Source organism: Cyprinus carpio, chromosome B23 (assembly GCF_018340385.1).
Source record: "Cyprinus carpio isolate SPL01 chromosome B23, ASM1834038v1, whole genome shotgun sequence".
NCBI lineage: Eukaryota > Metazoa > Chordata > Actinopteri > Cypriniformes > Cyprinidae > Cyprinus > Cyprinus carpio.
The window spans coordinates 15,657,636-15,678,698 of NC_056619.1; the positions used below are offsets into that span (position 1 = coordinate 15,657,636).

The 21,063-nt window shown below is 39.0% G+C and overlaps 1 protein-coding gene across 6 annotated transcripts in view; it reads left to right on the forward strand.

Annotated features, from left to right (window-relative positions):
* The first annotated feature begins 9 nt into the window (after positions 1–9).
* LOC109048338 (formin-like protein 3) overlaps positions 10–21,063 on the forward strand; it is a 46,664-nt gene continuing 25,610 nt past the window's right edge. For 3 of the 6 annotated variants that reach the window (XM_042751445.1, XM_042751446.1, XM_042751443.1), the window contains exon 1: positions 10–614. In XM_042751445.1, the coding sequence (XP_042607379.1) occupies positions 501–614 (114 nt within the window). In that variant the 5' untranslated portion in view covers positions 10–500. Of the gene's footprint in view, positions 615–14,807; positions 15,299–21,063 lie in introns of those variants that run through there. The other 3 variants (XM_042751442.1, XM_042751448.1, XM_042751447.1) reach the window with 2 other exon arrangements.

A 21,063-nucleotide genomic window follows, 5' to 3' on the forward strand; every position in this document is an offset into this window, starting at 1 on the left:
GCAGTTTGTGCAGACTTGATAGAGGGTGGGATCAGTCGCATGTCTAAAGCTTTCATTGTGGAGTCGGACGCAGCGACTTAACAGATGAGCACTAATCGGGATCACCCAAAATACACCATAAACAAAAATCCACAGCAAAAACAAGAATAGAGAAACGACAGAAAAAGAAGAAACAAGGGAAATAGCTGCTTGACATGGATTGTTCAGACATCGGCAATACAATACTTTTTAAGAGGACATCAGAGTGATACTTTTTTATTCACTTAGATGATTTAAATCTAAGACATTAGATATCTCATCATTTTTTTAAAGTTCATGCCGATTAGGAATCGGTTCTGAAACGGATCACTTTATCTTTTTGAACTTAAACAAAACAAACAAAAAGTGGAATGTGATCGCACGTATTGGATGTAGGCTGTATTGGATTTATAAAGGGCGCCGTGAGGCAAAGACACAGAGCATCTGAATCCTGCATCTGGACGACATTATAAAAGTAAAATATGGGGAATATTGAGAGTGTGGACGGGCAATCTGAGATGAAGCATCATATCATGCCCTTGAAAGTTCCCATGCCTGACTCAACAGAGCTAGAGGAAAGATTTGCCATTGTTTTGGTGAGTATGCGATCAAAATATACAGTTTATAGCCTAGTTTATATTTACTCTATAAATATATTGAAAACTTTTACTTACGCGTTTAAAATATTTACGTAATTTCAAGTTTGTTTTCACTTATGTACGTAGCTATAGTCTGTATTTACATTAAAATCATAATTTCATTTTCATAGTTCATAGTTTCCTTTATTTAAAATAACTTTTTTTTTTCTCCTGTGTTGCTAACTGTAGTGTTTAGCATCTCAAACTTCACAGTGATCAACAGATAATCACATCGCATAGTTGAGATAAAGGGACGTGTTGACATTTCTTTGATATGCTCCGTATGTCAGAAGCTTTATGACTTTCTCAAATGTTGCACTGCCACCCCCATCTTGTTGCTCGCACGCCTCTCTTCTCCTCAGTCCTTTTGTCTCTGAAGCTTCACATGCGCTTATAAATTATGTGAAATTTCCCATGGTGGTGAAACGGGCACACAGGCACAAAATCCACTTTACATCGCAAAAGTTTAGATTGGTAAATTGGCATAAAGGCAAAGAGCGTAATTAAGTGAGGGGTGTAATGTAATTAATCTCCTTACAGAGTGCAGCATTTTCTGAATTCCCCCCAAAAGTTAGGTTACTTGAGTAACCCCAGTTCTCTGAGAACAGAGCGAGGTATCTCACTATGGGAACACCCCCAGGCGTGATGGACTATGGAAGCACCAATTACACCATGTCTGTTCGAAGGACGGACCAATCACAGCTCATGATAAGGAGCCCACCCCCTCCCTATATATACAGCTGTGATCCCCTAAATGGCATTCTAAGCAGGCTCTTCCCCCGTGTTATGCGAGTTAGGAAGCTTGGTGAGCTTCCTCGCTCTGTTCTCAGAGATCTGGGGTTACGCAAGTAACCTAATGTTCTCTTTCAAACAATTGCTCGGTATCTCACTATGGGAATGATATAGCCAACTCCCGTAACGCATGCTTTCCGTAAAGGAAGAAAAATAACCTTTCAATTCTCCAAAGAGCCAACTTTAAGAACCGCATGAGCCAATGAAGGTGCAGTGACATTAAGACAGTAAAATCTGATAAATGTATGCTGGGAAGTACAACTTGCCGACACACAAATATCTCCCACCGAAATACCATTGAACAATGCCCATGAGGTAGAAATACCTTGCATAGAATGGGCCCTAAGGCCCTCTGGAGATTGAAGAATCATAGATGTATAGGCTATTTCAATCGCCTCCACCATCCAGTGGGAGAGGCGCTGCGAGGAGATCGGATTACCCCTACAATGAGTGGCCCATGAAACGAATAACTGATCATCCTTTCTGAAGGATCTTTTCTTGTTTACATAATAGCATAACGCTCGTACAGGACACAAAGTGTGCAATTTCCTCTCCTCTGAAGAAGAAAATGGAGGAGGGTAAATAGCACACAACTCCAAAGCAGAGCAGTAATAAGCTGAATCACTGACTTTGGCAGCAGCATGACGTTGCCGTCATCTGGACTAAAATTTAGACATGCTTGATGAACCGACAAGGCATGTAACTCCCCCACTCGCTTAGCTGAGGCTAAAGCAAGTAGTAAGAACGTTTTCAAAGACTGGAGCTGAATATAAACACTCTCCAGAGGATCAAATGGGGCCTGAGTTAAAGCATTCAAAACCATAGTCAAATCCCATGACTGGACCAGCAGCTTCGACACTGGTCTCAAACACCTCACTCCTTTCATAAAACAGCATATAAGATGGTACCGACCCACTGAAACTTCTTCGAACCCTAAATGGCAAGCAAAAATAGCAGCCAGGTAAACTTTAATAGTAGAGAATACTCTCCCATGGTTCAGTAAGCTTTGTAAAAAGCAGAGAACATCACTCACTGTGCACTGAAAGGGAATAACTCCTTCACGAGTGCACCAGTCCCCAAAGACCCGCCAATTCAGATCATACAGCGAACGCGTTGATGGAGCTCTTGCACTCTGTAAAGTGTTTATAACCTCCTGAGGAAGCCCAAGTGCGTTTAGATACAACACCTCACGGGCCAGACCCAAAGATTGAGTCGTTCTGGGTGAGGGTGAGCAATCTCTGCCAGCCACAGCCTCCCTGACCAATGAGAGGCTATCAGAAGGCGAGATAATCCGTTTTATCTTACTCTGACTAAGCGGTGGGAATGCTTATAGCAACACGTTAAGCCACGGGTGTGCCAACGCATCCACACCCAAAGGCACATTATCGTCCCTGAGAGAGAAATACATCAGACTCCGTATAACGGGTTGTCCCTTGACAGGAGATCTGCTTCAACATTCAGGACTCCCGGGACTTGCGTTGCACGCAGCGAACTGAAATGCGCGGTGCTCCAGAAAATCAGCTTGCGTGCTAGATTGCGCAATTGCAACGAACACGGTCCCCCTTGGAGATTGATATATGCCACCACCGTTGTGTTGTCTGTCCTGATTAGAACATGAAAACCTTCCAAGAATGGGTGAAATTGCATCAGAGCTAGAAAGACTGCCATTAACTCCAGCAACTTATGTGAAGTTTGCGAAGCTGAGGTGTCTAACGACCATTTACCGATCTACCCTGAAAAACAGCTCCCCATCCCGTCAGGGATGCGTCCACTGTCACTACTTTTCTCAGAGACACAGCCCCCAGCAGAACCCCCGTCCGGAATACACAGGGGTTATTCCACTGATGAAGAGCCATCACACACTCTGTGGTATTTCTCACTCTGCGTGAGAGATGCAGACATGGACACAGATGCCTCACCGCTACCCAATGCTGGAAGTCCCTCATTTTTAGCAAGCCCAGCGGGACCACGGACAGTGCCGAAGCCATCATGCCCATAAGGCGGAGACAGCTCCTGAACAAGACCAGGTTCCCCACTTGAAACTGGGTTAGGCACTGGTAAAATGTTGATATCCTTCTCTCCGAGAGCAGTGAATAGACTCGGTATGCCACCGAGTCTATTCACAAGCCTAGATACTTTATCACCTGGGACGGAATCAGCTGGTTTTTGGCATAGTTGATCCTGAACCCCAGATCCAGATTTAGAGCATGCAGGTCCAGTATTGGGCGCAAAACCCCCATCTTTCTTTGGAATTAGAAAATAACGTGAGTAATAGCCCCTCTGACTTTCCCCCACTGCAACTCGTCTTATAGCTCTTTTCTCCAAGAGGGAGGATATTTCTGCTCTCAGAACCTGAGCCAAATCCCTGTTTGCTACAGAAGTTATAACCCCGTTGAAAGGAGGTGGTTTTACAGCAACCTGAAGCCTGTTACCCTTGGTTACAGTTGTGAGGACCCACGGATGTGCAGAACACTCTCTCCATGTCTCCTGATGAAGAACCAGAGGGTTCTGTTGAAACGATTCCATAGATGGAGTGCTAGCGCCATCTAGTAAACAGAGAGAAAACTTGTGGAATTGCTGTCAGCAATCCACGGAACATTGTGTGTTGAGGGGAAGCTGAACTGGCCTGAACACAATTTTGAACCATTTTCCTGCCCAAACTCCACATCCTCTGCTTTTTTGCGGGTGGGGGAACAAACTTTGTGGACTCGGGAGAGGACATCACAGAAAACCCTAGGTGCTGCCTGTCCCTCCCATGCAGAGATTGCATCCTAGGTATTCCTCTTCTTTTTGTTGGAAGGGTTAGAGGACCCGGACTTTGCAGCCGCTGTTGCAAATGAATGCTTTCCCCATGGCTTAGCATTCTGAACAGCGGAGGGGCAGGCTGCTTGCTCTGCGCTTTGGGGTTTTGCAGTTCTGCATCAGAGGAATAGGCCGAGGGGGAACAGGAGGACGGGATGCTCTTTTACATGGGAGACAGATGTCAAACGCCTCTCCTTCCTTCTTCTTGAGATTGCACCTCTGTCTCATCACCGCAACAGCCAGGCTGAACAGCCCACTCGAATCTAAGGGAGCGTTGAGAAAATCCAATTTCTATCTGGCCCCTAATGCTCAAGAGATTTAGCCACAACGACCTCATGGTATGGCTGCAGCTTTGTACCGCACTACATGAGGTGCGTAGATTGAGATCCATTATGTTGCAGATCTCATCCCAGACCACGGGGTTTGGGTTACTGGCATCCAGCTACATACCCAGCTCCTCCAGTAATTCGGCTTGATGTGCCCTCACCGCTTGTGCTGAAGACTTATACATTTTCTGGTACATAGAAGCGGTGAAGCGTTCCATTTTTCCAGGGAGGGAGGGGCTGGTCGATGAGAGAGTGGTCCATCTCACTCACATCGAGTAACCCTTGACGGGCACGCGATGAGAAAAGGGTTTATCCCATGACTGCTTTATCTCTGCTAGAAGGGAGCCTTTTCCCATCAAAGATATTCTGTTTAACTCCTAGATCCCCAGGAATTACAGGCAAAGAAATACCAAGTTTAGCTGCGGCATGTTTACAGACCTTTACTAGGTTGCAGTCCACCACTGTTGATGCTACATCGCCACTCTGTGCGCTCAGGGGCCCGGACACTTGGGCTGCAGACAGGATAGCATCATCCTCCACATCATCTGGCTCATCCTGGAGGAGGCGAGCTAGCATCTCCTCATCTTCCTCCTCATCTCCCTTGACCTCATCGCCATCTGCCAGCAATTGCTGGTTGAAAAGCTAGGATAGGAAACACCGCTAATAACAGCGAAGCAAAGATGCTCAGTAACAAGCAGAAAATCGGCAACAGATTTTCTCTTTTTTGTCTTTCTTTTTGACTACACTGTGTTCGGCAACGTCAGCCTTGATGGTACATCTACGAACTGAGAACAGCACAGCCTAGGTGCTGAAGGAAAGTCTTCACGGTGAAGAGAACAAGAAAGCCGTTTCCGGTATGGGATCTGAGTTTTGTGGGGGGGTGGTGTGCTTGTTGTGATGTGTTATTGTTGTTATAAGTTTTTTTTGTTGAACACACACTTACACACTCATCTGTCAATAGCCGCGTTTCCACTGTTGGGCCGAAAGCGGCGTGCTAGTGCATGCCAGGGCCAGTTGCGTTTCCACTGTCACTTCCAGGGCTTGATCGTGCCTCATCGGTGCTTTCTCGAGGGCCAATGGTCAGGGTTTTTTGGCCCGACGAAAACCTTGGGTCAAAGCGGGCCAGCTGGGGATAGAGGAGTGGTTATGAACAAAGGCGGAGTTTCTCAGCGTCTGGAGAGCATCAGCGCCGTGGATCATTTCATAAAGCTAACAGCTATAACACCAGCATTAAAAACTTTTTTAAAGTAAGTTGAGCTCAAAACTCACTTTCAGTCAGCAGTGAGTATTTGAAATAACTTGGTCCGATGTGGATTATAATCACCATACAAGGCAGAAATATTTATAAGCGATGCAAAAGACTATGCACGCTAGGCATTAACGTTACCATAGTAAATGCGACCACTTGAAGAAATCAGATGTCAGCTTCTTATTCTCTATCACAATTGTGTATTTATTTAGTAACGTTTTATCTGTCATAAGTCTCGTCTCGAGAGTTTAGCTCCACGTAGCCTGTGTCATGAAAATATAATAATGGTTTTTATAAAAATATAGAAATGATCATTCTTTCTAAATGTGACGTATATAGGCTACTGTGGCTACAAATAAACAGATACAGACGTGACTGAATAAGCAGGCTATGTTCATAACGCTTTATTTCTGTGTGACTAATTTTCAATCCTGATAAATTAATTCATTATGATCAATGTATCACTTATTATAGTAAAACATCAATGCTTTTTGATTTAAATATTTAACAAAGCATGCAAACAAATGGCCGCTTTTATCATGTTCGTTTTGTGATCGCGCTAGTTCCAGTCGTCTTATAACAGAAGTGGTAATTACCGTTTTAAGAGGTCTTACAGGAATCATTATACTGCTTAATGTGAGTTTCCATTTTGGGATTTTAGATTGTTTGATGTTTATAATTTTGTTTTATTCAATTGAATGCCATATTTTTATATGAAAATAAACAAGCTGAAACACTCTAACTGAAAAACCTTTAGTGCTTTTCTATAGTATTAAGGCTCAAATGTCAACTATACATCGGATTGGTTTCTTCTATAAATTATAAAAAAAGTAAAAATATGAATGGTATTATAATGTTATACTAAAACTAAAACAATGGGAAAAAAAGAAAAACCCTTAAGATAACATGTAGAAAGAAAGAAAAGCATCTTAAGTGTGCAGAATAACATAAGTGGACTTTGGAAGATTAATTGCCATTTTGTACGATTGCGTAATTGTGGCATCCATAATTGTAATCGCGATTAGAAATTCGATTAATTGTGCAGCCCTAGTTCATGTTAATTGTTTCTTATTAGTTTTCTGATAACTTCTCTTTGTTGGTGAAATGATGGGGTTGCGTGACGTTGTTCCTGAGAGGCGTGTAAAGGGCGGGTTTTAGTGAAGCGCAGCAGAACTTCTGGCCCGACGGTGGAAACGTAGCACTATTTTGGCCTCGGTGGTACAGGTCCGAAGCTATTAGCCCTGCCCGGCCCGTTTAAAGCACTGGCTCGCACAGGCCCGACAGTGGAAAATCGGCTATTGTGAATCAGACATTATGAGGGAATCAGGAGTGTTTATGTAATACAGTAACTGAATCATAACATCGTAACATTTGGAAACATTGCCCACCCGAATCTGTCAAACAGTCTTTGTATTTATTTTTTTTTGTCTGTTGATTTGTGTTTGCGATTTAATAACTGTTTGTTTTATTTTTTTTTTTTTATTTGTTGTTTTGTTTTTGTGATTTAGTATATGATTTGTAGTTTTTATTGTTTTTATTAAAACTGTGATGAGGGTATTGCTAGTCAGTTATAAGGTGTTTTGGGTGATAACTTGGGCATTATCTTACAGAATTTATTTAGATTTTTTTATTTATTGATCAAAGAGTTGTAGTTTAACAACAAAGTGACCTCATTTTCTCCATACTGGACCAATGATGGAAAGACTGACCATCCCAGGGTGGGTCCAAGGTCAGTTTTAGAGCCTTGTCTGCAGTCTTCTTTAACTTCGGCCAGATTTCCTCTAACTGATTTTACTCTGTGGGACTTTGTGTGTTTTTACATTTTGAGTCACATATGTGTTTCAGTGTGGTTATCGGGCGACAGCATGTGCTGGGCTCTGTCTGTCCCGCTCGACAGATAAAGGAACATCAAAGTTTATGTCTGGTAGAGAGCTCTCCACTCAGGAAAAGAGGCCTTCGACTTCACGCTATGGTGCTGATTAGAGTCGCACAGGTTGAAAGTGTTTCCTCCGTCATAGAGGTATCAATGCAGCCTGAACAAAAACATTTTTCCCCAGCAGTGATTTAAAAAAACTAATAGGAAAAAGGAGATTCTGACAGTCACAACCTCTATTTTACATGTCTTTGTAACTTACCTGACAGCATACATCATACAATCAATGACACAACTCTCCTTCACTCACTTCCGCCTTTGATTTCCTGTGTGCAACTGCTTGTGGTGCACATTTAGCTCAGTGTGAGGTTGTGTCTGCTTGTACCATCTCCCTTCCCTCAGACACACGCTCTCAGACGGGTAGCGCATAATGATGTCATAGGTGTAGGCTGTGCCAGCGCTGTAATAACTGTGCGGTGATGGCTTTAACAGAAGCTTAGCACACAGGAGGGCGGGCTGTGCATGGAGATGGATCAGGGGATGAGACCCCTGGGTTACATCCACAACTTCATGCGGCCCGCTAATAAAACGCTTGGTTCGGGCCTAACCAAGCACATGTGCCTCATGGATCGTTTTGCTCTTTTTCCTTTGTCTGGCTGATTCTGACTCCGCTTCTTCTCAGCTCTCTGCGGCTGGAAACAGCTGCCTGACATTTTTCCCTCGTTTGTGAAAGGAAATTGCATTGTGGAGCTGGCTGCGGCCAGTTTCTCCAGGGGTGCCTGGAGAGTTTGGCTACTGGCTTTCTTGATGGTTTCAATCTAGACCAGCGTTTCCCTATCCCAGTCCTTGTGCCCCCCTGCACTGCACATTTCGTATGTATCTCATATCACGAACAATGTCTGTTCTATTCAAATGTAAGTGCCCTGCGAAGTGGACATCACCGGATATTCTGCTATGAATCCAGTTCGAAACGAGTGTATATGTTCCATTCAAAGGGCATTAAAGTGTGCCAGACGTGAATTTAAATTTTTTTTTTTTTTTAAAGAGTTGTATGATGTCACACCCGTCTGTGTGTGAAGACACTGCAGGCAGCTGCGCAGCACAAATCCATGAATTAATGTTCCGAAGAGAAGGAAACTTAAACGGATTTCCCCTGGTCAGGGAATAGGGAGCAATAAACACTATGTAGGGATCATATCAATCGGAACACAGTTCATGCACGGAGCTTACTTCTAACAAGCTGGTTATCTGAATCAGGTGTGTTAACTAAGAGAGATATGCAAAATATGCAGAGCAGGGGGGCGCAAGGACTGGGTTTGGGAACCTCTGATCTAGGTCACGCAGCCTTCAGACTGAAGACTATGATTTTCTTTATTCAAAGTAGCTACAAAGTAGCATCATGACTGAATATTTATATATCAGATTTCAGGAAGACTTAAAGGATAGTTCACCAGAAAAATGTAAATGATGACAGAATTTTCTTTTTTTAGATGAACTATCTCTTTAAATTTAATTTTTTTTTTTAAATTTTTTGGAAGCTTACAAAGTGGGCGTGTTAAAGTCAACATGAAGGCGGTTTACTTTCTTAATCCGTTCCTGGTCTTATTGTGCATGATTCATCCACATTTTTTAACAAATAAAAATGTTTGTGTGCATAATCTTCATCGAAATGTAGGCTCCACCTCTTTTTGGCTGACACCAACACTTCTCCTCCAACCACCTGGCTCCATTCTCACTTTTAACGATCCAATAAATTTGCAAGTTGTAACCTTAGCCAATATTCTTTTTTTTTTTGTTTATATTTTCAGTTTTCTTATTAATTTTAGTTTAAGTTTTAGTAATTTTAGTTATTTCCATTCACTTGCAAAGTCAACATTTCAAAATATTTTTTAAACTATTTAAGTTTAAGTTTTTCATTAAATATTGTTTTTTATATCTCAGCTTTATTTCAAATACTAAAAATATTTTTTGATAGCTTTGGTTAACAATAACAGCACTGCTTGCATTTCATGTTAACTTTAAATGTGCACTGTGAAACTTTAGAGCTGTAAATGTACTTATTTCACAAGTTACTTGTGAAGTTGTTTTTTCTTTTACCGACATAAATGAAGTAAACGTGCAAGGGGAACAGCGTAAACCTGAAATTTCCCACTTAATCTGACCTGACATCTCAAAAAAAAAATATTATTGTAGGCGTACTCCACTATAATGGATTTTTGTCCATTTTAACCTCTGTAGTGCAGCTTTAAACAATGTAGGTGGAACCCTAAATCCATATGGAATATTCTATGGTAATGGAACACTCTTACGCCTCACTCTGTGTCTGAGACTGAAGTTGGGGTCTGGCTTTCTAGCTAAACTTCTCCATATGGGCCTTTCTTTTGTTAAAGAGACAGGAGGTGTAATTTTATTTTTTTCCAGAGGTGCAGCGATGGAGCAGGAGTAGATGTGTGTGTGATATCCTCTTTCAAAGTGCTCCCGCTCGACTGCACCACGGCAGATTCCTGCGGTCTGCTCTCGGTTAAAGCCACGGGAGAACTTTAGAGAGGGAAAATTCCCTTTGAACTGGCTGTCTGCCACTATGCTCCTTTGTAATGACTTTACCAACAGTTTTAGCAGAATGTCATACTGTAGGACTGTTTAAAGGCCGCTAGGCTTATTTTCTTGTTTATCTACTTTGAAGTAGACACCAAAAGAGATTTGCAGTATTGGAGTAGTAAACTGTTTTTTGCGATTCAAAGAGCTTTATGGTGTGCATGAGTGTTTAAGTGTGCACTTTGCCACACAGGAAGAGGCAACACTGTGACCTTCCAGCCCCGTTTCTTGTCAGTGTGACCCCTGACACTGTGCTGTCTGTCATGTCACAGTGTTTAATAGATGTCACTCAAGTGGAACTAATGGAGTCAAGCTGTGTTTATGGGACATTAAACCTAAATCATTTTCATTAGTTTGGCCCGTGCTTCGTTTATCTGCTCTATGTGTCTGGTCAGCCTGCTTTTGGGTCCGAGCGCTTCTAAAAAGCTTGCAGGTGGGGAGGAATCAGCCATTGTTTGTTTGTTGAGCCTCAGATTCATGCTGTGGGAGTGTACATCTGTCCCTCCAGTGGCCCCATCACAATGTTCGAGATGGGATGTCTTAGGCTCCACTCTGTAGGCATCCTTGTCCTACACAAAAACACACAGACTCATATGTCTGCGTGCAGACTCACATGCATTCAAATCTGACATGCTTTTGTGTTGTGAGGTGAATTTAAGGTAAATTTATCAGGTGAAATTCATTCTTTATAGTTGCTCATTGGGTATTTGTTGATGTTTACATTTATTACACAGAACTGAAGAGGTTAGATACCACAAACAGGTAAATATCAGTGCAGAAAATGCATGAAAAGTCTGGGCCTGGTCAGTAAATCCCTACAAACAATTATTGTAATCTATTCAATATATGAAAAGCTTTGCCAGTAGTTTTTAAAATTAATTATAGCTTTTTATACTTTTTTGTAATATTTTTTCAAAATATCTAAATATCCTTGAATCAAGATAAAATTACTTAGATGTTTTACTTTTTCAGTGTTAACAAGTAAAAAAACAGTCTGCCAGTGCAGTAAGACAAAATACACTTAAACACTTACAGGAAAAATGGAATATAGTGAAAAAACTAAATTTAATATATAGTTTGTTTTGTTTTTTGATTTGAGCATACATCTAACAATATTTCATGAGGTTTATGTGTACAATAAAAAAAATTATCAGCAGGGTAAGAAAAAAGTGGTTAATCAATATAAATTCTCTAAAAAAAAGTCTTACGTTGTCATGCAGTGTCGCTTCTAAAGTAAATATATTTAGTTTTAAGGATTTTTAGGAATTTTTACTTGAAAAAACATAAAAAATGTCAATTTAAATGTCATTTTTGCAATAGCTGCCATGTACTGTATGTTATTTGCAATATGTTGAACAATATATGCAATTTTACATTTGCATGGTTTATATTTGGCTATAGGTGTGTGTGTGTGGGTCAGGCTGGTCTCTTGCAGCTGTGTTGAGGGTCCATTCTGAGCAGTGGTTTCCTCTCCAGCACAATGGAGGCTCTGTGAGTGTGTGTTGTTTTAGAGCAAGGGCCTCTCCCCCTGAGCCCTTTGTGCTCGTTTCTTTTACTATAGAGCATGCAGAAACTGCTGCAAGAGTTCTTACTTGCAGATAAATGCCATTTCAGCACACTTCTGAAAATAAATGTTTTGTTTTAATCAATGTCACGCCACTCGTGATAATAAAACATATGTAAACCAGAACATCCTCTTTCTGAGCTCCTTTTCTTAGGCTTACATTCATAAAAAGTTTACTCCTGTTGTTCCATGTATTTTAAAGTTGGCAGGACTGAGTGGGTGGTGACTCTGTGCTAGAGCTCACCATTATTATTATCTCAGGGTGAATTTACTCACCACACCATCATGACACGGGCGGTGGCCCTGGTGGCCTCCTTAGCTAGACATTGTGTTAAACTTTCTTCAGGATTCTGCAAAGCAAGTTCCACTATTCCATACCGGCAACATATGGAGCCTCCATGGCTTTTTCATGGATAGACCCCCTACCGCTGCATGTTAAGTAATGTGACACAGCATATACTTAAAATGAGATCAATTTACTTGAGAAGCAAAATTGCACAAGTGAGGTTGATTTATTTTGGTTTGTTGATTTATATTGATTTACATTGATCACTGGGAATTATTATTATTATTTTTTTTTTTTTTTTTTGGAATTTTGTAAGCATAGGCCACAAAATAATCACAAAATTTAGTTAGCTTTAGGCTTTGAACAAGAATATAATAAAAAAAATATATTTTTTTAACCCTATATACTTGTCTTTACTGTTACTTTTTATCAATTTAATGCTCAGTTAAATTACTAATTTATTTTTCAAAATGTACTTCACTATGTTAGTTTTTGTTTCCATAAAAATATTAGGCAGCAAAAATTGTTTTCAGCAATGATAATAATAAGAAATGTTTCTTAAACAGCAAATCTGCATGATTTCTAAAGGATCAGGTGACATCAAAGACTGGAGTAATCACTGCTGAAAATTCAGCTTTGACATTACAGGAATAAATTACATTTTAAAATATATTCAAAAGTAAATCAGTTACTTTAATTTGGAATTATATTGCACAGTATTACTATGTTTACTGTACTTGATGAATGAATGAATGAATGAATGAATGAATGAATGGTTGAACATAAAAGATAATTTTTTCAACAACATTAAAAATTCTTAATTATTCCAAATATATATGAGTAGCAGTGAGATATGGCTGTAAACTGGCACGGCTGTGATAAAAGTTGCAAGGCATTTCAGTTGAAAGTACAAAGGCAGAGCTCTGACATACAGCAATAATTTTACATAAAATATAACGTGATGAAATTTTGCCCTCAGCCAAATCTGTTTGCTCAGGAACAAACAATAGATTAATGAGCTCACGCCCCTGAAAACATCAAAGCACATTTTCAAATAGATGTTATCTTTATTAACAAAACACATATTTGATGTCTAAACAAGTACATTGTCACCTAAAAAAACCTCTTAAAACTACATTCTATGACACAAAAACAGTATTATTTATAAAATTATTGTGGATTTGGGCATCCGCCATGACACTCGCTGTGAGTTCTGTTAACACTGGAATATTGCACACCGCTCAGCCAATCAGATTGAAGGAACAGAAAGAACTGTTTTATAATATATTTATATATATGTTTGTTTTTTTATAAATATAATATCACACACACACACACACACAGACACACACACACACACACACACACAAATCAGATTGAAGGAACAGAAAGAACTGTTTTATAATATATTTATATATACACACACACACACACACATTTATATATATATAGTGCCAGTGTCGTAAGTTTAGTTTGCTAACATGTGTTTCCTGTTGTACTCTGTATATCCGTTATGACCCTGTTCCTTTCCATCTCCTGTGTGGCCGACTGAAGACACAAACAGGACATCCTCTTTTTAAGTGTCAGCCAGAACATCTGATTCACTATAAATTATATTTGTAGAATGTTTATATTTATAGCACCATACGTGCTCAGTTCTGACTTCAACGAGTCTACTGATTCACATGGTTAGAATTAATCCTGCTCATATTTAAAAACTGAGATTTGTTTGATGATGACACCATTTGAGAGCATTTAAGTACTTAATGTGCTGCAGATCCTGTCACAGAAAGTAGAAAGGGAATCTGCGACGTCACATATGGAAGCCTCATCATGATCTTCAGAAGTTCCTGAAATCACGCCATATGACAGGAAACACTTATAAGTAACCACATCATAGAAGACAGTTATTCGTAAATGGGAACTCACTTTCACACAGAATGCTCAAACCAAAACTGGAAGTGGACATTTTTCACAACATTTTTGTGGTTATATGATAAGAATGGTCAGGCTGTCCTTTAGGGATGCACCGATACCATTTTTTCAGAACCATCTGATCAGATACCAGAACTGTGATTTTTTTTTTTTAATCAGTGTAGAATTTCTATACCTCAGTGTGGTCTACTAAATATAGGCAACTTCATTTTAAAGAAAAATAACAAATGAAAAATTATATGATAATAATCTATGACAATAATACCATTATAAACTAGGTTAGTGATTAATTCAGCAACAAAAGTTATAGGCAACTTCATTTTAAAGAAAATATAGTATATATATATATATATATATACTATAAATTAAAAGATATTTCTTTTAAATGTATATCACAGTAATGGAGGCAGCAACATAGGATAGGACAGAACAAGAAAAGCTATTAATAATCTTTCATTGCACAAAAGTATAATACGAAAGGCTCAATACAGAGCATGGGCATACATGGGCATTTAAACAGGCAACAAAATCTGCAGTGAAATTTGATGATATGGTCATTAGGTATCATCATTTTCATGTGTAAATGATTTTAATTTAAGTTTTTAAAATTATTTTATCATATGTATTTTTATTTCATATTATTATTAGCCTATTATTATTTTTATTGTATTGTATATTTCATTATATATTATTTATCTATTTAGTTTAGTTTTACTTATTGTTATGTATTATATTTAGCTTAGATCCTGAATGGTTTGGAATGGGGATTGTTTGTGTTTCTTATGTAAACATCTGGTGGGGGATGGTGTGGCAGTTCACCAGTACCTCGACCTCAGCCTCTTACTGTTTTGTGGTGGATGGGACATTTGTGTTTTGTGGATTTGCTTTGTTGTGATTGCCTGGTTCAGGTTACTGGTTAGGTTTGGGAGATTAGGTGTCAGTGCAATGAATGGAGGACAGCATTTTCTCACACTCCATTTTGTCTTGCTCATTGCCAGGAGAGTTGCCTGAGAACAGCCCTGACCTCCTGTAGATCTCCACTTTCGTTCCCAGCAATCTTTTGGTTAGAGTAAACTGTTAGTTTTAAACTAAATATAAAGTTGGAAATCCCCCTGGACTTGTGTCACCTTTTGCGGCTGAGGTTCCTGTGCTTCTTTCTTATATTGTACACGTTTCAAGGAATAAGAGGAACAGTAGCTTCGAGAGTTTGTGTTGATGTGGTAAGACATGGAAATTCACCCATAAACCCAAGACTTTGTCATTTACATGTGATTGTGATGTCATGCTTCAGGTCATTTTCTTCAATAAGATTCTGTTAGTCATGGGGGTCCCTGGGTGGGATGTGTAAAGGTTGAATTTGTCTTAGTTTTAGTGGGTTTTTTTCTCTCTCTCTCTCTCTCTCTCTCTCTCTCTCTCTCTCATAATATATTCAAAGACACCAAGACCTTGCCTTGACATTTCTAAGATAAACATCTCAACAGACCTTAGACCATCAATGAGGGAAGTGTACAGGTCTTGGTCACATCCTTGGGGATGAAAAGAGTATCATGACTTATTGAATTAGTTCTTCAGAGGTTTACATTGAGCCCTATCCAGATTACTTTGGCCTGTTCAGCAGAAACGGGTCTTACTCAGTAGGATTTGGTTTTCAGATTTGTTTTACAGAAGTTATTGTTGAGAAAAAGTGCAAGTATTTTATTGTCTTGACCAGTCTTCGTGTAATATTCAAATTCCTTGTGGTTAATGCAGTGAAGCAGGGCTTTTTTTAGCAAGGAAAAAATGGTTGGAAAGTTTTAACATTTTACTGTTTTAATATTGACTGTACAGGGTTCAACACACTTTCCCCAAAAAATATTTGGAAGAATGAAAGGAAAAAAGCTTCAGCAGGCCAGTGTGATGTTCAGTAAGAGCTATTGTTTCCCATTCAAACTTACAGTCCACTATATCTGGCAGGGTTCGTGTGCATTCCTCAGGTCCTACGTTGCCGCTCGGCGTCTGGGGACCTATTAGGTAGAGCTCAGTAGCTGAAAGGGGGAGACAGTGTGTGTCTGGTTCTCCGCTCTGGTCTAGTCGACAATTCTGACATATGCTAGATCCATTGAAAGGATACGAGATCCCAGACTTCCCCCTCATTCTTCCTGTACTACAGTAGGCTGCTGTTTAAACTCATAAAATGGAGTCAAGGTGTAAGCTCTACCTGTTGACTTTGTAGTCAAAGAGCCATTTAGATCAGTTTGTAAACCACTCTTATTGGCTTTAGGGTTTAAATTATATTAAGCTTGTAGATTTAAGTGAGCTTTGGAGGAGTTTATGTTGGATGTCTCCCAGAGTCCCAGAGCTGTGCATGGGCGAAAAACATATTTGCATTGTTTGTGTTTATAAATGCAGCTAAGATTTTTTGCTCACATGAACTCCTACTGCCCTCAGAGCAGACAGAGAACCAGCCAAATAAGGCTGTAAAAGTCTGTGGCCCTTCTCTTTTCTGTCTCTTGAGCTCTTCACTTCTCTTCATTCTCTGAAATCTGATACATGACAAAAAACAAGCTACTGTTCTCTTAAGACACATCTTTCTCTCCCCTTTTGCCTGTCCCGCTCACTCTTCAGCCAAACATCCCAGTTTCTATAGGTAATAGAACTCCCCCTGTAATTTGTAGCACAGTCTTTGCTCACTTTCATTGTAAGTAATTCACATTGTTCATCTCATCATGCTTCTGTTCCTCCAAATGAACTCATTTTGTCTTAGAAAATAGTTTTTCCTGACTTGTCATACATGCAAAAATGCATGTTCCCAGAAATTAAAATACACTACATTTGAGTAATTTTTTTTTACTGTAGTATTAAATAGTAAATGTTCCTCAGTTCTCAATTTTTGGGTAGCTGTAGTCACCGATGACCACAGTCTATTGTTCAACATAATCATTTGCCAAACGGGTCAACATGCCAGAAAAAGGGAATGGTTCTTTGTTGTGTCTGCACAGTCACCCTTTCACAAACTATAGTGGGATCAAACAGAAGCTCTTTTTGTCCCTGTGGTGGGTAGCGACACTCTTATTTTGGAAGTAAAGAGCTTTCGGGAGCTGATTTTACTTTTTATTTTAAGACAGTGAAAAATGAAAGTATTTTCATCTCAGATGTAAAATGTGGGCCTCTTTTTAAAGTTGTCATGCCAGTAAAACAAGACTGGACTTTTGTAGGAAAGGTCTAATGAGATTTGCAAAATTAAATTAGGAATCGCCAGTTAGCTAAACCCTTTGCTGTAGTGGAGCAGCCAGCAAGGTCTTTTGGAGAAGGTTGTAGTGCATTCATATTTTGGACCACCTTTTTATATTGTATAATGTTTGCAGGCATTTCATACTGAATATGTGGGACTTTTTATGCCAAAATAAGATGTTCTTCCTTTCCAGGAATAGACAAAGTGCTTTGATCCAATTGGACCGTGTGCCATCTTAGAGGTTAGGACTGAATTCAGTGTTTTGTTCTTTCAGACTGCTGTTTTAAGTGTGGCCTGGAGTGGACAGGCTAGTTTTTCTCCACAAATATCAAAATCTTCATAGTGTTTTCTTTGATCTTACTTCAGTGGGTTTTCGCATTGAAGGTTCCCCCTTTGATTCGAAGACTTTTTTTGTACTTTTTGTACTTTTTGTACTCAAGTTTCAGTTGATTGTGGTGGTATTGCTCCAGAGGTTTAGCTAATAATATCTGCTCAGGAAGCTCTTGGGCCCTAAGAAAAACCCCAAACGTAAATACTGCACAGCTGAATCAGAAAAGTGAATCTTAAACTTATTTGCTTAGACAATCATTTCTGAAACAGAAAACAAAGAAGCCTAAATCTCAGAGAGCTACTGTAGATCAGATAAAGACTCATCTGAGCTCTTTGCAGCCACTGTTATCAGTGATGTAGCACCATATCCTGGATCATCATGTGAAAGGAGGACTGGAACCTCACTGTGCTCTAAATCCCCCTAATTACATATCAGACCAACAAATGGTCACTAGGCAGTCCCAGCAACAGACATATGGCCAGATGCAACCTCTGACTCCTATTTTGAAGCTTCCCAGAAGACAGTTTTATTGCTCACAGGTTGCTCTTTCATAGCTCAGGAAACTGAAGCTCTTTATGTATTACCTTTGTGCCAGATGTTTCTCCAAAAATTACTTGTGAGAAATAAAAATAAACAAATTAGGCCAGTGTTTACATACAGTATAGGGGTTGACTGATAAGTGTTTTTCAGGGCTGATGCCGATACCGATACCGATTATTGCAGATCAAAATAACTGATATTTTGTACCAATATATTTTTCTGGTGTAAAAATTATACAAGAATAAGAATAAGAATAACAAGGGCTCTGACAAAAACTTTCTGTAAATGCTTTTAAATTATTTTATTGGCAAATCGCTTTTGAAATTGACCGAAACCGATAACCATAAAAATATTTAATATCGGCACCAATAATTTGCCAAGCCGATAATTGCATAAACCCTAATATAGCAGAAGAGCGCTCTGAAATTAATGTGGATAGCAAAGTCCATATTTGAAAATTGATAAGAAATGTTTGGATTCATATTGAAATCTGACTTTTAATTCCAGACTTTGGTGTATTGGCAAATATGAGAGTTTGTTGAGATGTCTTCTTTAATATGCATATTTCGCAGAAGAAAATCTGACAATCTCATTGTTGTCTAGAAGAAAAAAATAATAATGAGTTTATATTTCTTTCAGATTGGATTTGCTGTTGACGTAAAAATGCAGTATAGCTGCTATTTCCTCAGAGACTGGATGCTTTCATGCTGGCTTAAAATGGATGATGATATTTTTGTAGACATTACGCTCCTTTCTTCTTCAAAAACAATAGATGAGGTTTGTTGTGTGAAATGTTCGGAAGCAGTGAGCTCATCACAAAGAGCTGCCGTTTACGTCATTTATTAAATGCTGCATGCTTACAAGTGTAGGAGGCACCCATTCCATCCTTGACATTTGAGTTGTATAGAGTATAGAGAGAGAAAGAGAAAGAACTTCAACTGTTGCCCAACCCAAAATCTATAAGCTTATTCAAAGAGAAGGGAATGGAGGGAAAATAGGGTGATAGAAAAGATGAAGTAGGATAATTTATAGCCAAATTCATTACTGTTATAAACAAGACACATTCCTTCTGAAACTGTGGACATCTGGAATGCACAATGTCGGTCACAACTGGGGGAAAAAAAAAAACATTGGAAGGGGAATTGTGGGAGGGAATGGTAATACTTGAGATCTTCACAGACAGAGCCAAATAACATTCTCCAGGGCCTCATTTTACACATAGTCATTTCTGCTTAAAAGTTGTTAGCTTTTCAGACATTACAAACCCAAGTCATCATAATTGGGATGTCTTTCAGTTGAATGTGGTTTCAAACAAAACAAATTTACTACATGGTCAGTTGAGTCTGTCTGCTGTTGTATTAAATGCTGAAAGCTGAACTGTCTGGATTTATTAACTCAAAACTTTGTTATGCATCAGTATTTCCTGCACTACTATTTGCAACAGGTAAATCTAAAGCCCCATCGCAAACAAACAGTTGTGGACTTTTATTCTGAATTAACCCTTCTAAGCTTTAATTTAGTTTAGACTTTTATCTATGATGAGATAAAAAAGACTTTTACTAATGACGAGTATGTTCTAAACTTAAAGTTTAGAAAAGTTAAGAAAACAGAATTCACTTATGACTTGATTCTTTTCATGAATCACACAAGTTATCAGTTTAAATTAGTCTGATGAATCCTTCACTGAATGCTGCAAAACTAAGAAAAACTGCATTGATACATACTGCATTCACCAGCCTTTCCCAGACATGTCACTGAATATGATTCATTTTTGACTTGTGGAAAGCCATAATCACTTTACAGTGGAAATAAAATAAAATGCATTCTTTCAACACATACAATATTCCCTTTCCACAAATCATGGCGTTAATACCACTGGAAAAATGTTTTGTTTATAATGACGTGGTCATGTAATTTCACTGAACTGATATGTTGCCTTGGCAGTAGGCTGTGAAGCTGTTGGCTTTTGGGGTGGATGATCACTCTAGCGTGGAGTGCAAAGACATGGGTGATAGACAGATGCTTGGGTGGGTGTTGATATGGGTGTGAATGGTATCTTTAGAGCAAACACCTCTTCCTTCTTCAAAGGGAAACCTACCGAGAGGTCTGTGCCATACTGGGGGAATCTGCTGCTCGCTGTCAGGAATCATAGCACAGAGTCTCAGGTTAATAAAGAGAGATACAGTGTTTGATACAGCTCACACCCCACACCTGACTCAGTGTGTGTCCCACTATTAAAGAGATTTAGAAGACAAATCACACACCTATCTGTTTGTAGTGCAAACATGACCTGATATCAGAGAGTAGTCTTGTTACAATGCAGTGCCCTGCCTATTATAAGAAGTGGCAGGAAATACAATGGTTTATATATCATTTGAACAATAGCATTATTATCATCATCCCACTATATGGGAATCATGAGAATAATTGTCTTACATTTATACTACTGTTTAAAAGTTTGGGTTCAATAAGATTTTTTTTTTTTTTTTACATTTAATTTAAATATATTAATATTTTTATTCATTAAAGTGATAATAAAGACATTGTGACAAAATATTTTCATTTCTGTTAAAAGCTGTTCTGTTGAACTTTCTATTCATTAAAGAGTCCTGGAAAAATTGTTTCACACTGTTTCCACAAAAATCTTAAGCAGGACATCTGATCATGTGACACTGACGTTTGGAGTAATGGCTCCTGAAAATTCAGCTTTTGCCATCACAGTAATAAATCACATTTTAAGATATACTGTATATTAAAACTAAACATTTATTTTAAATTGTAATAATATTTTAAATTTTACTGTATTAAAAACATTTCTGACCACAAACTATTGAACAACAGTATATATGAGAATAAAAGTCTGTTTTTGTGGTGCTTGTCCAGGATATTTGATAGCTCAAGTT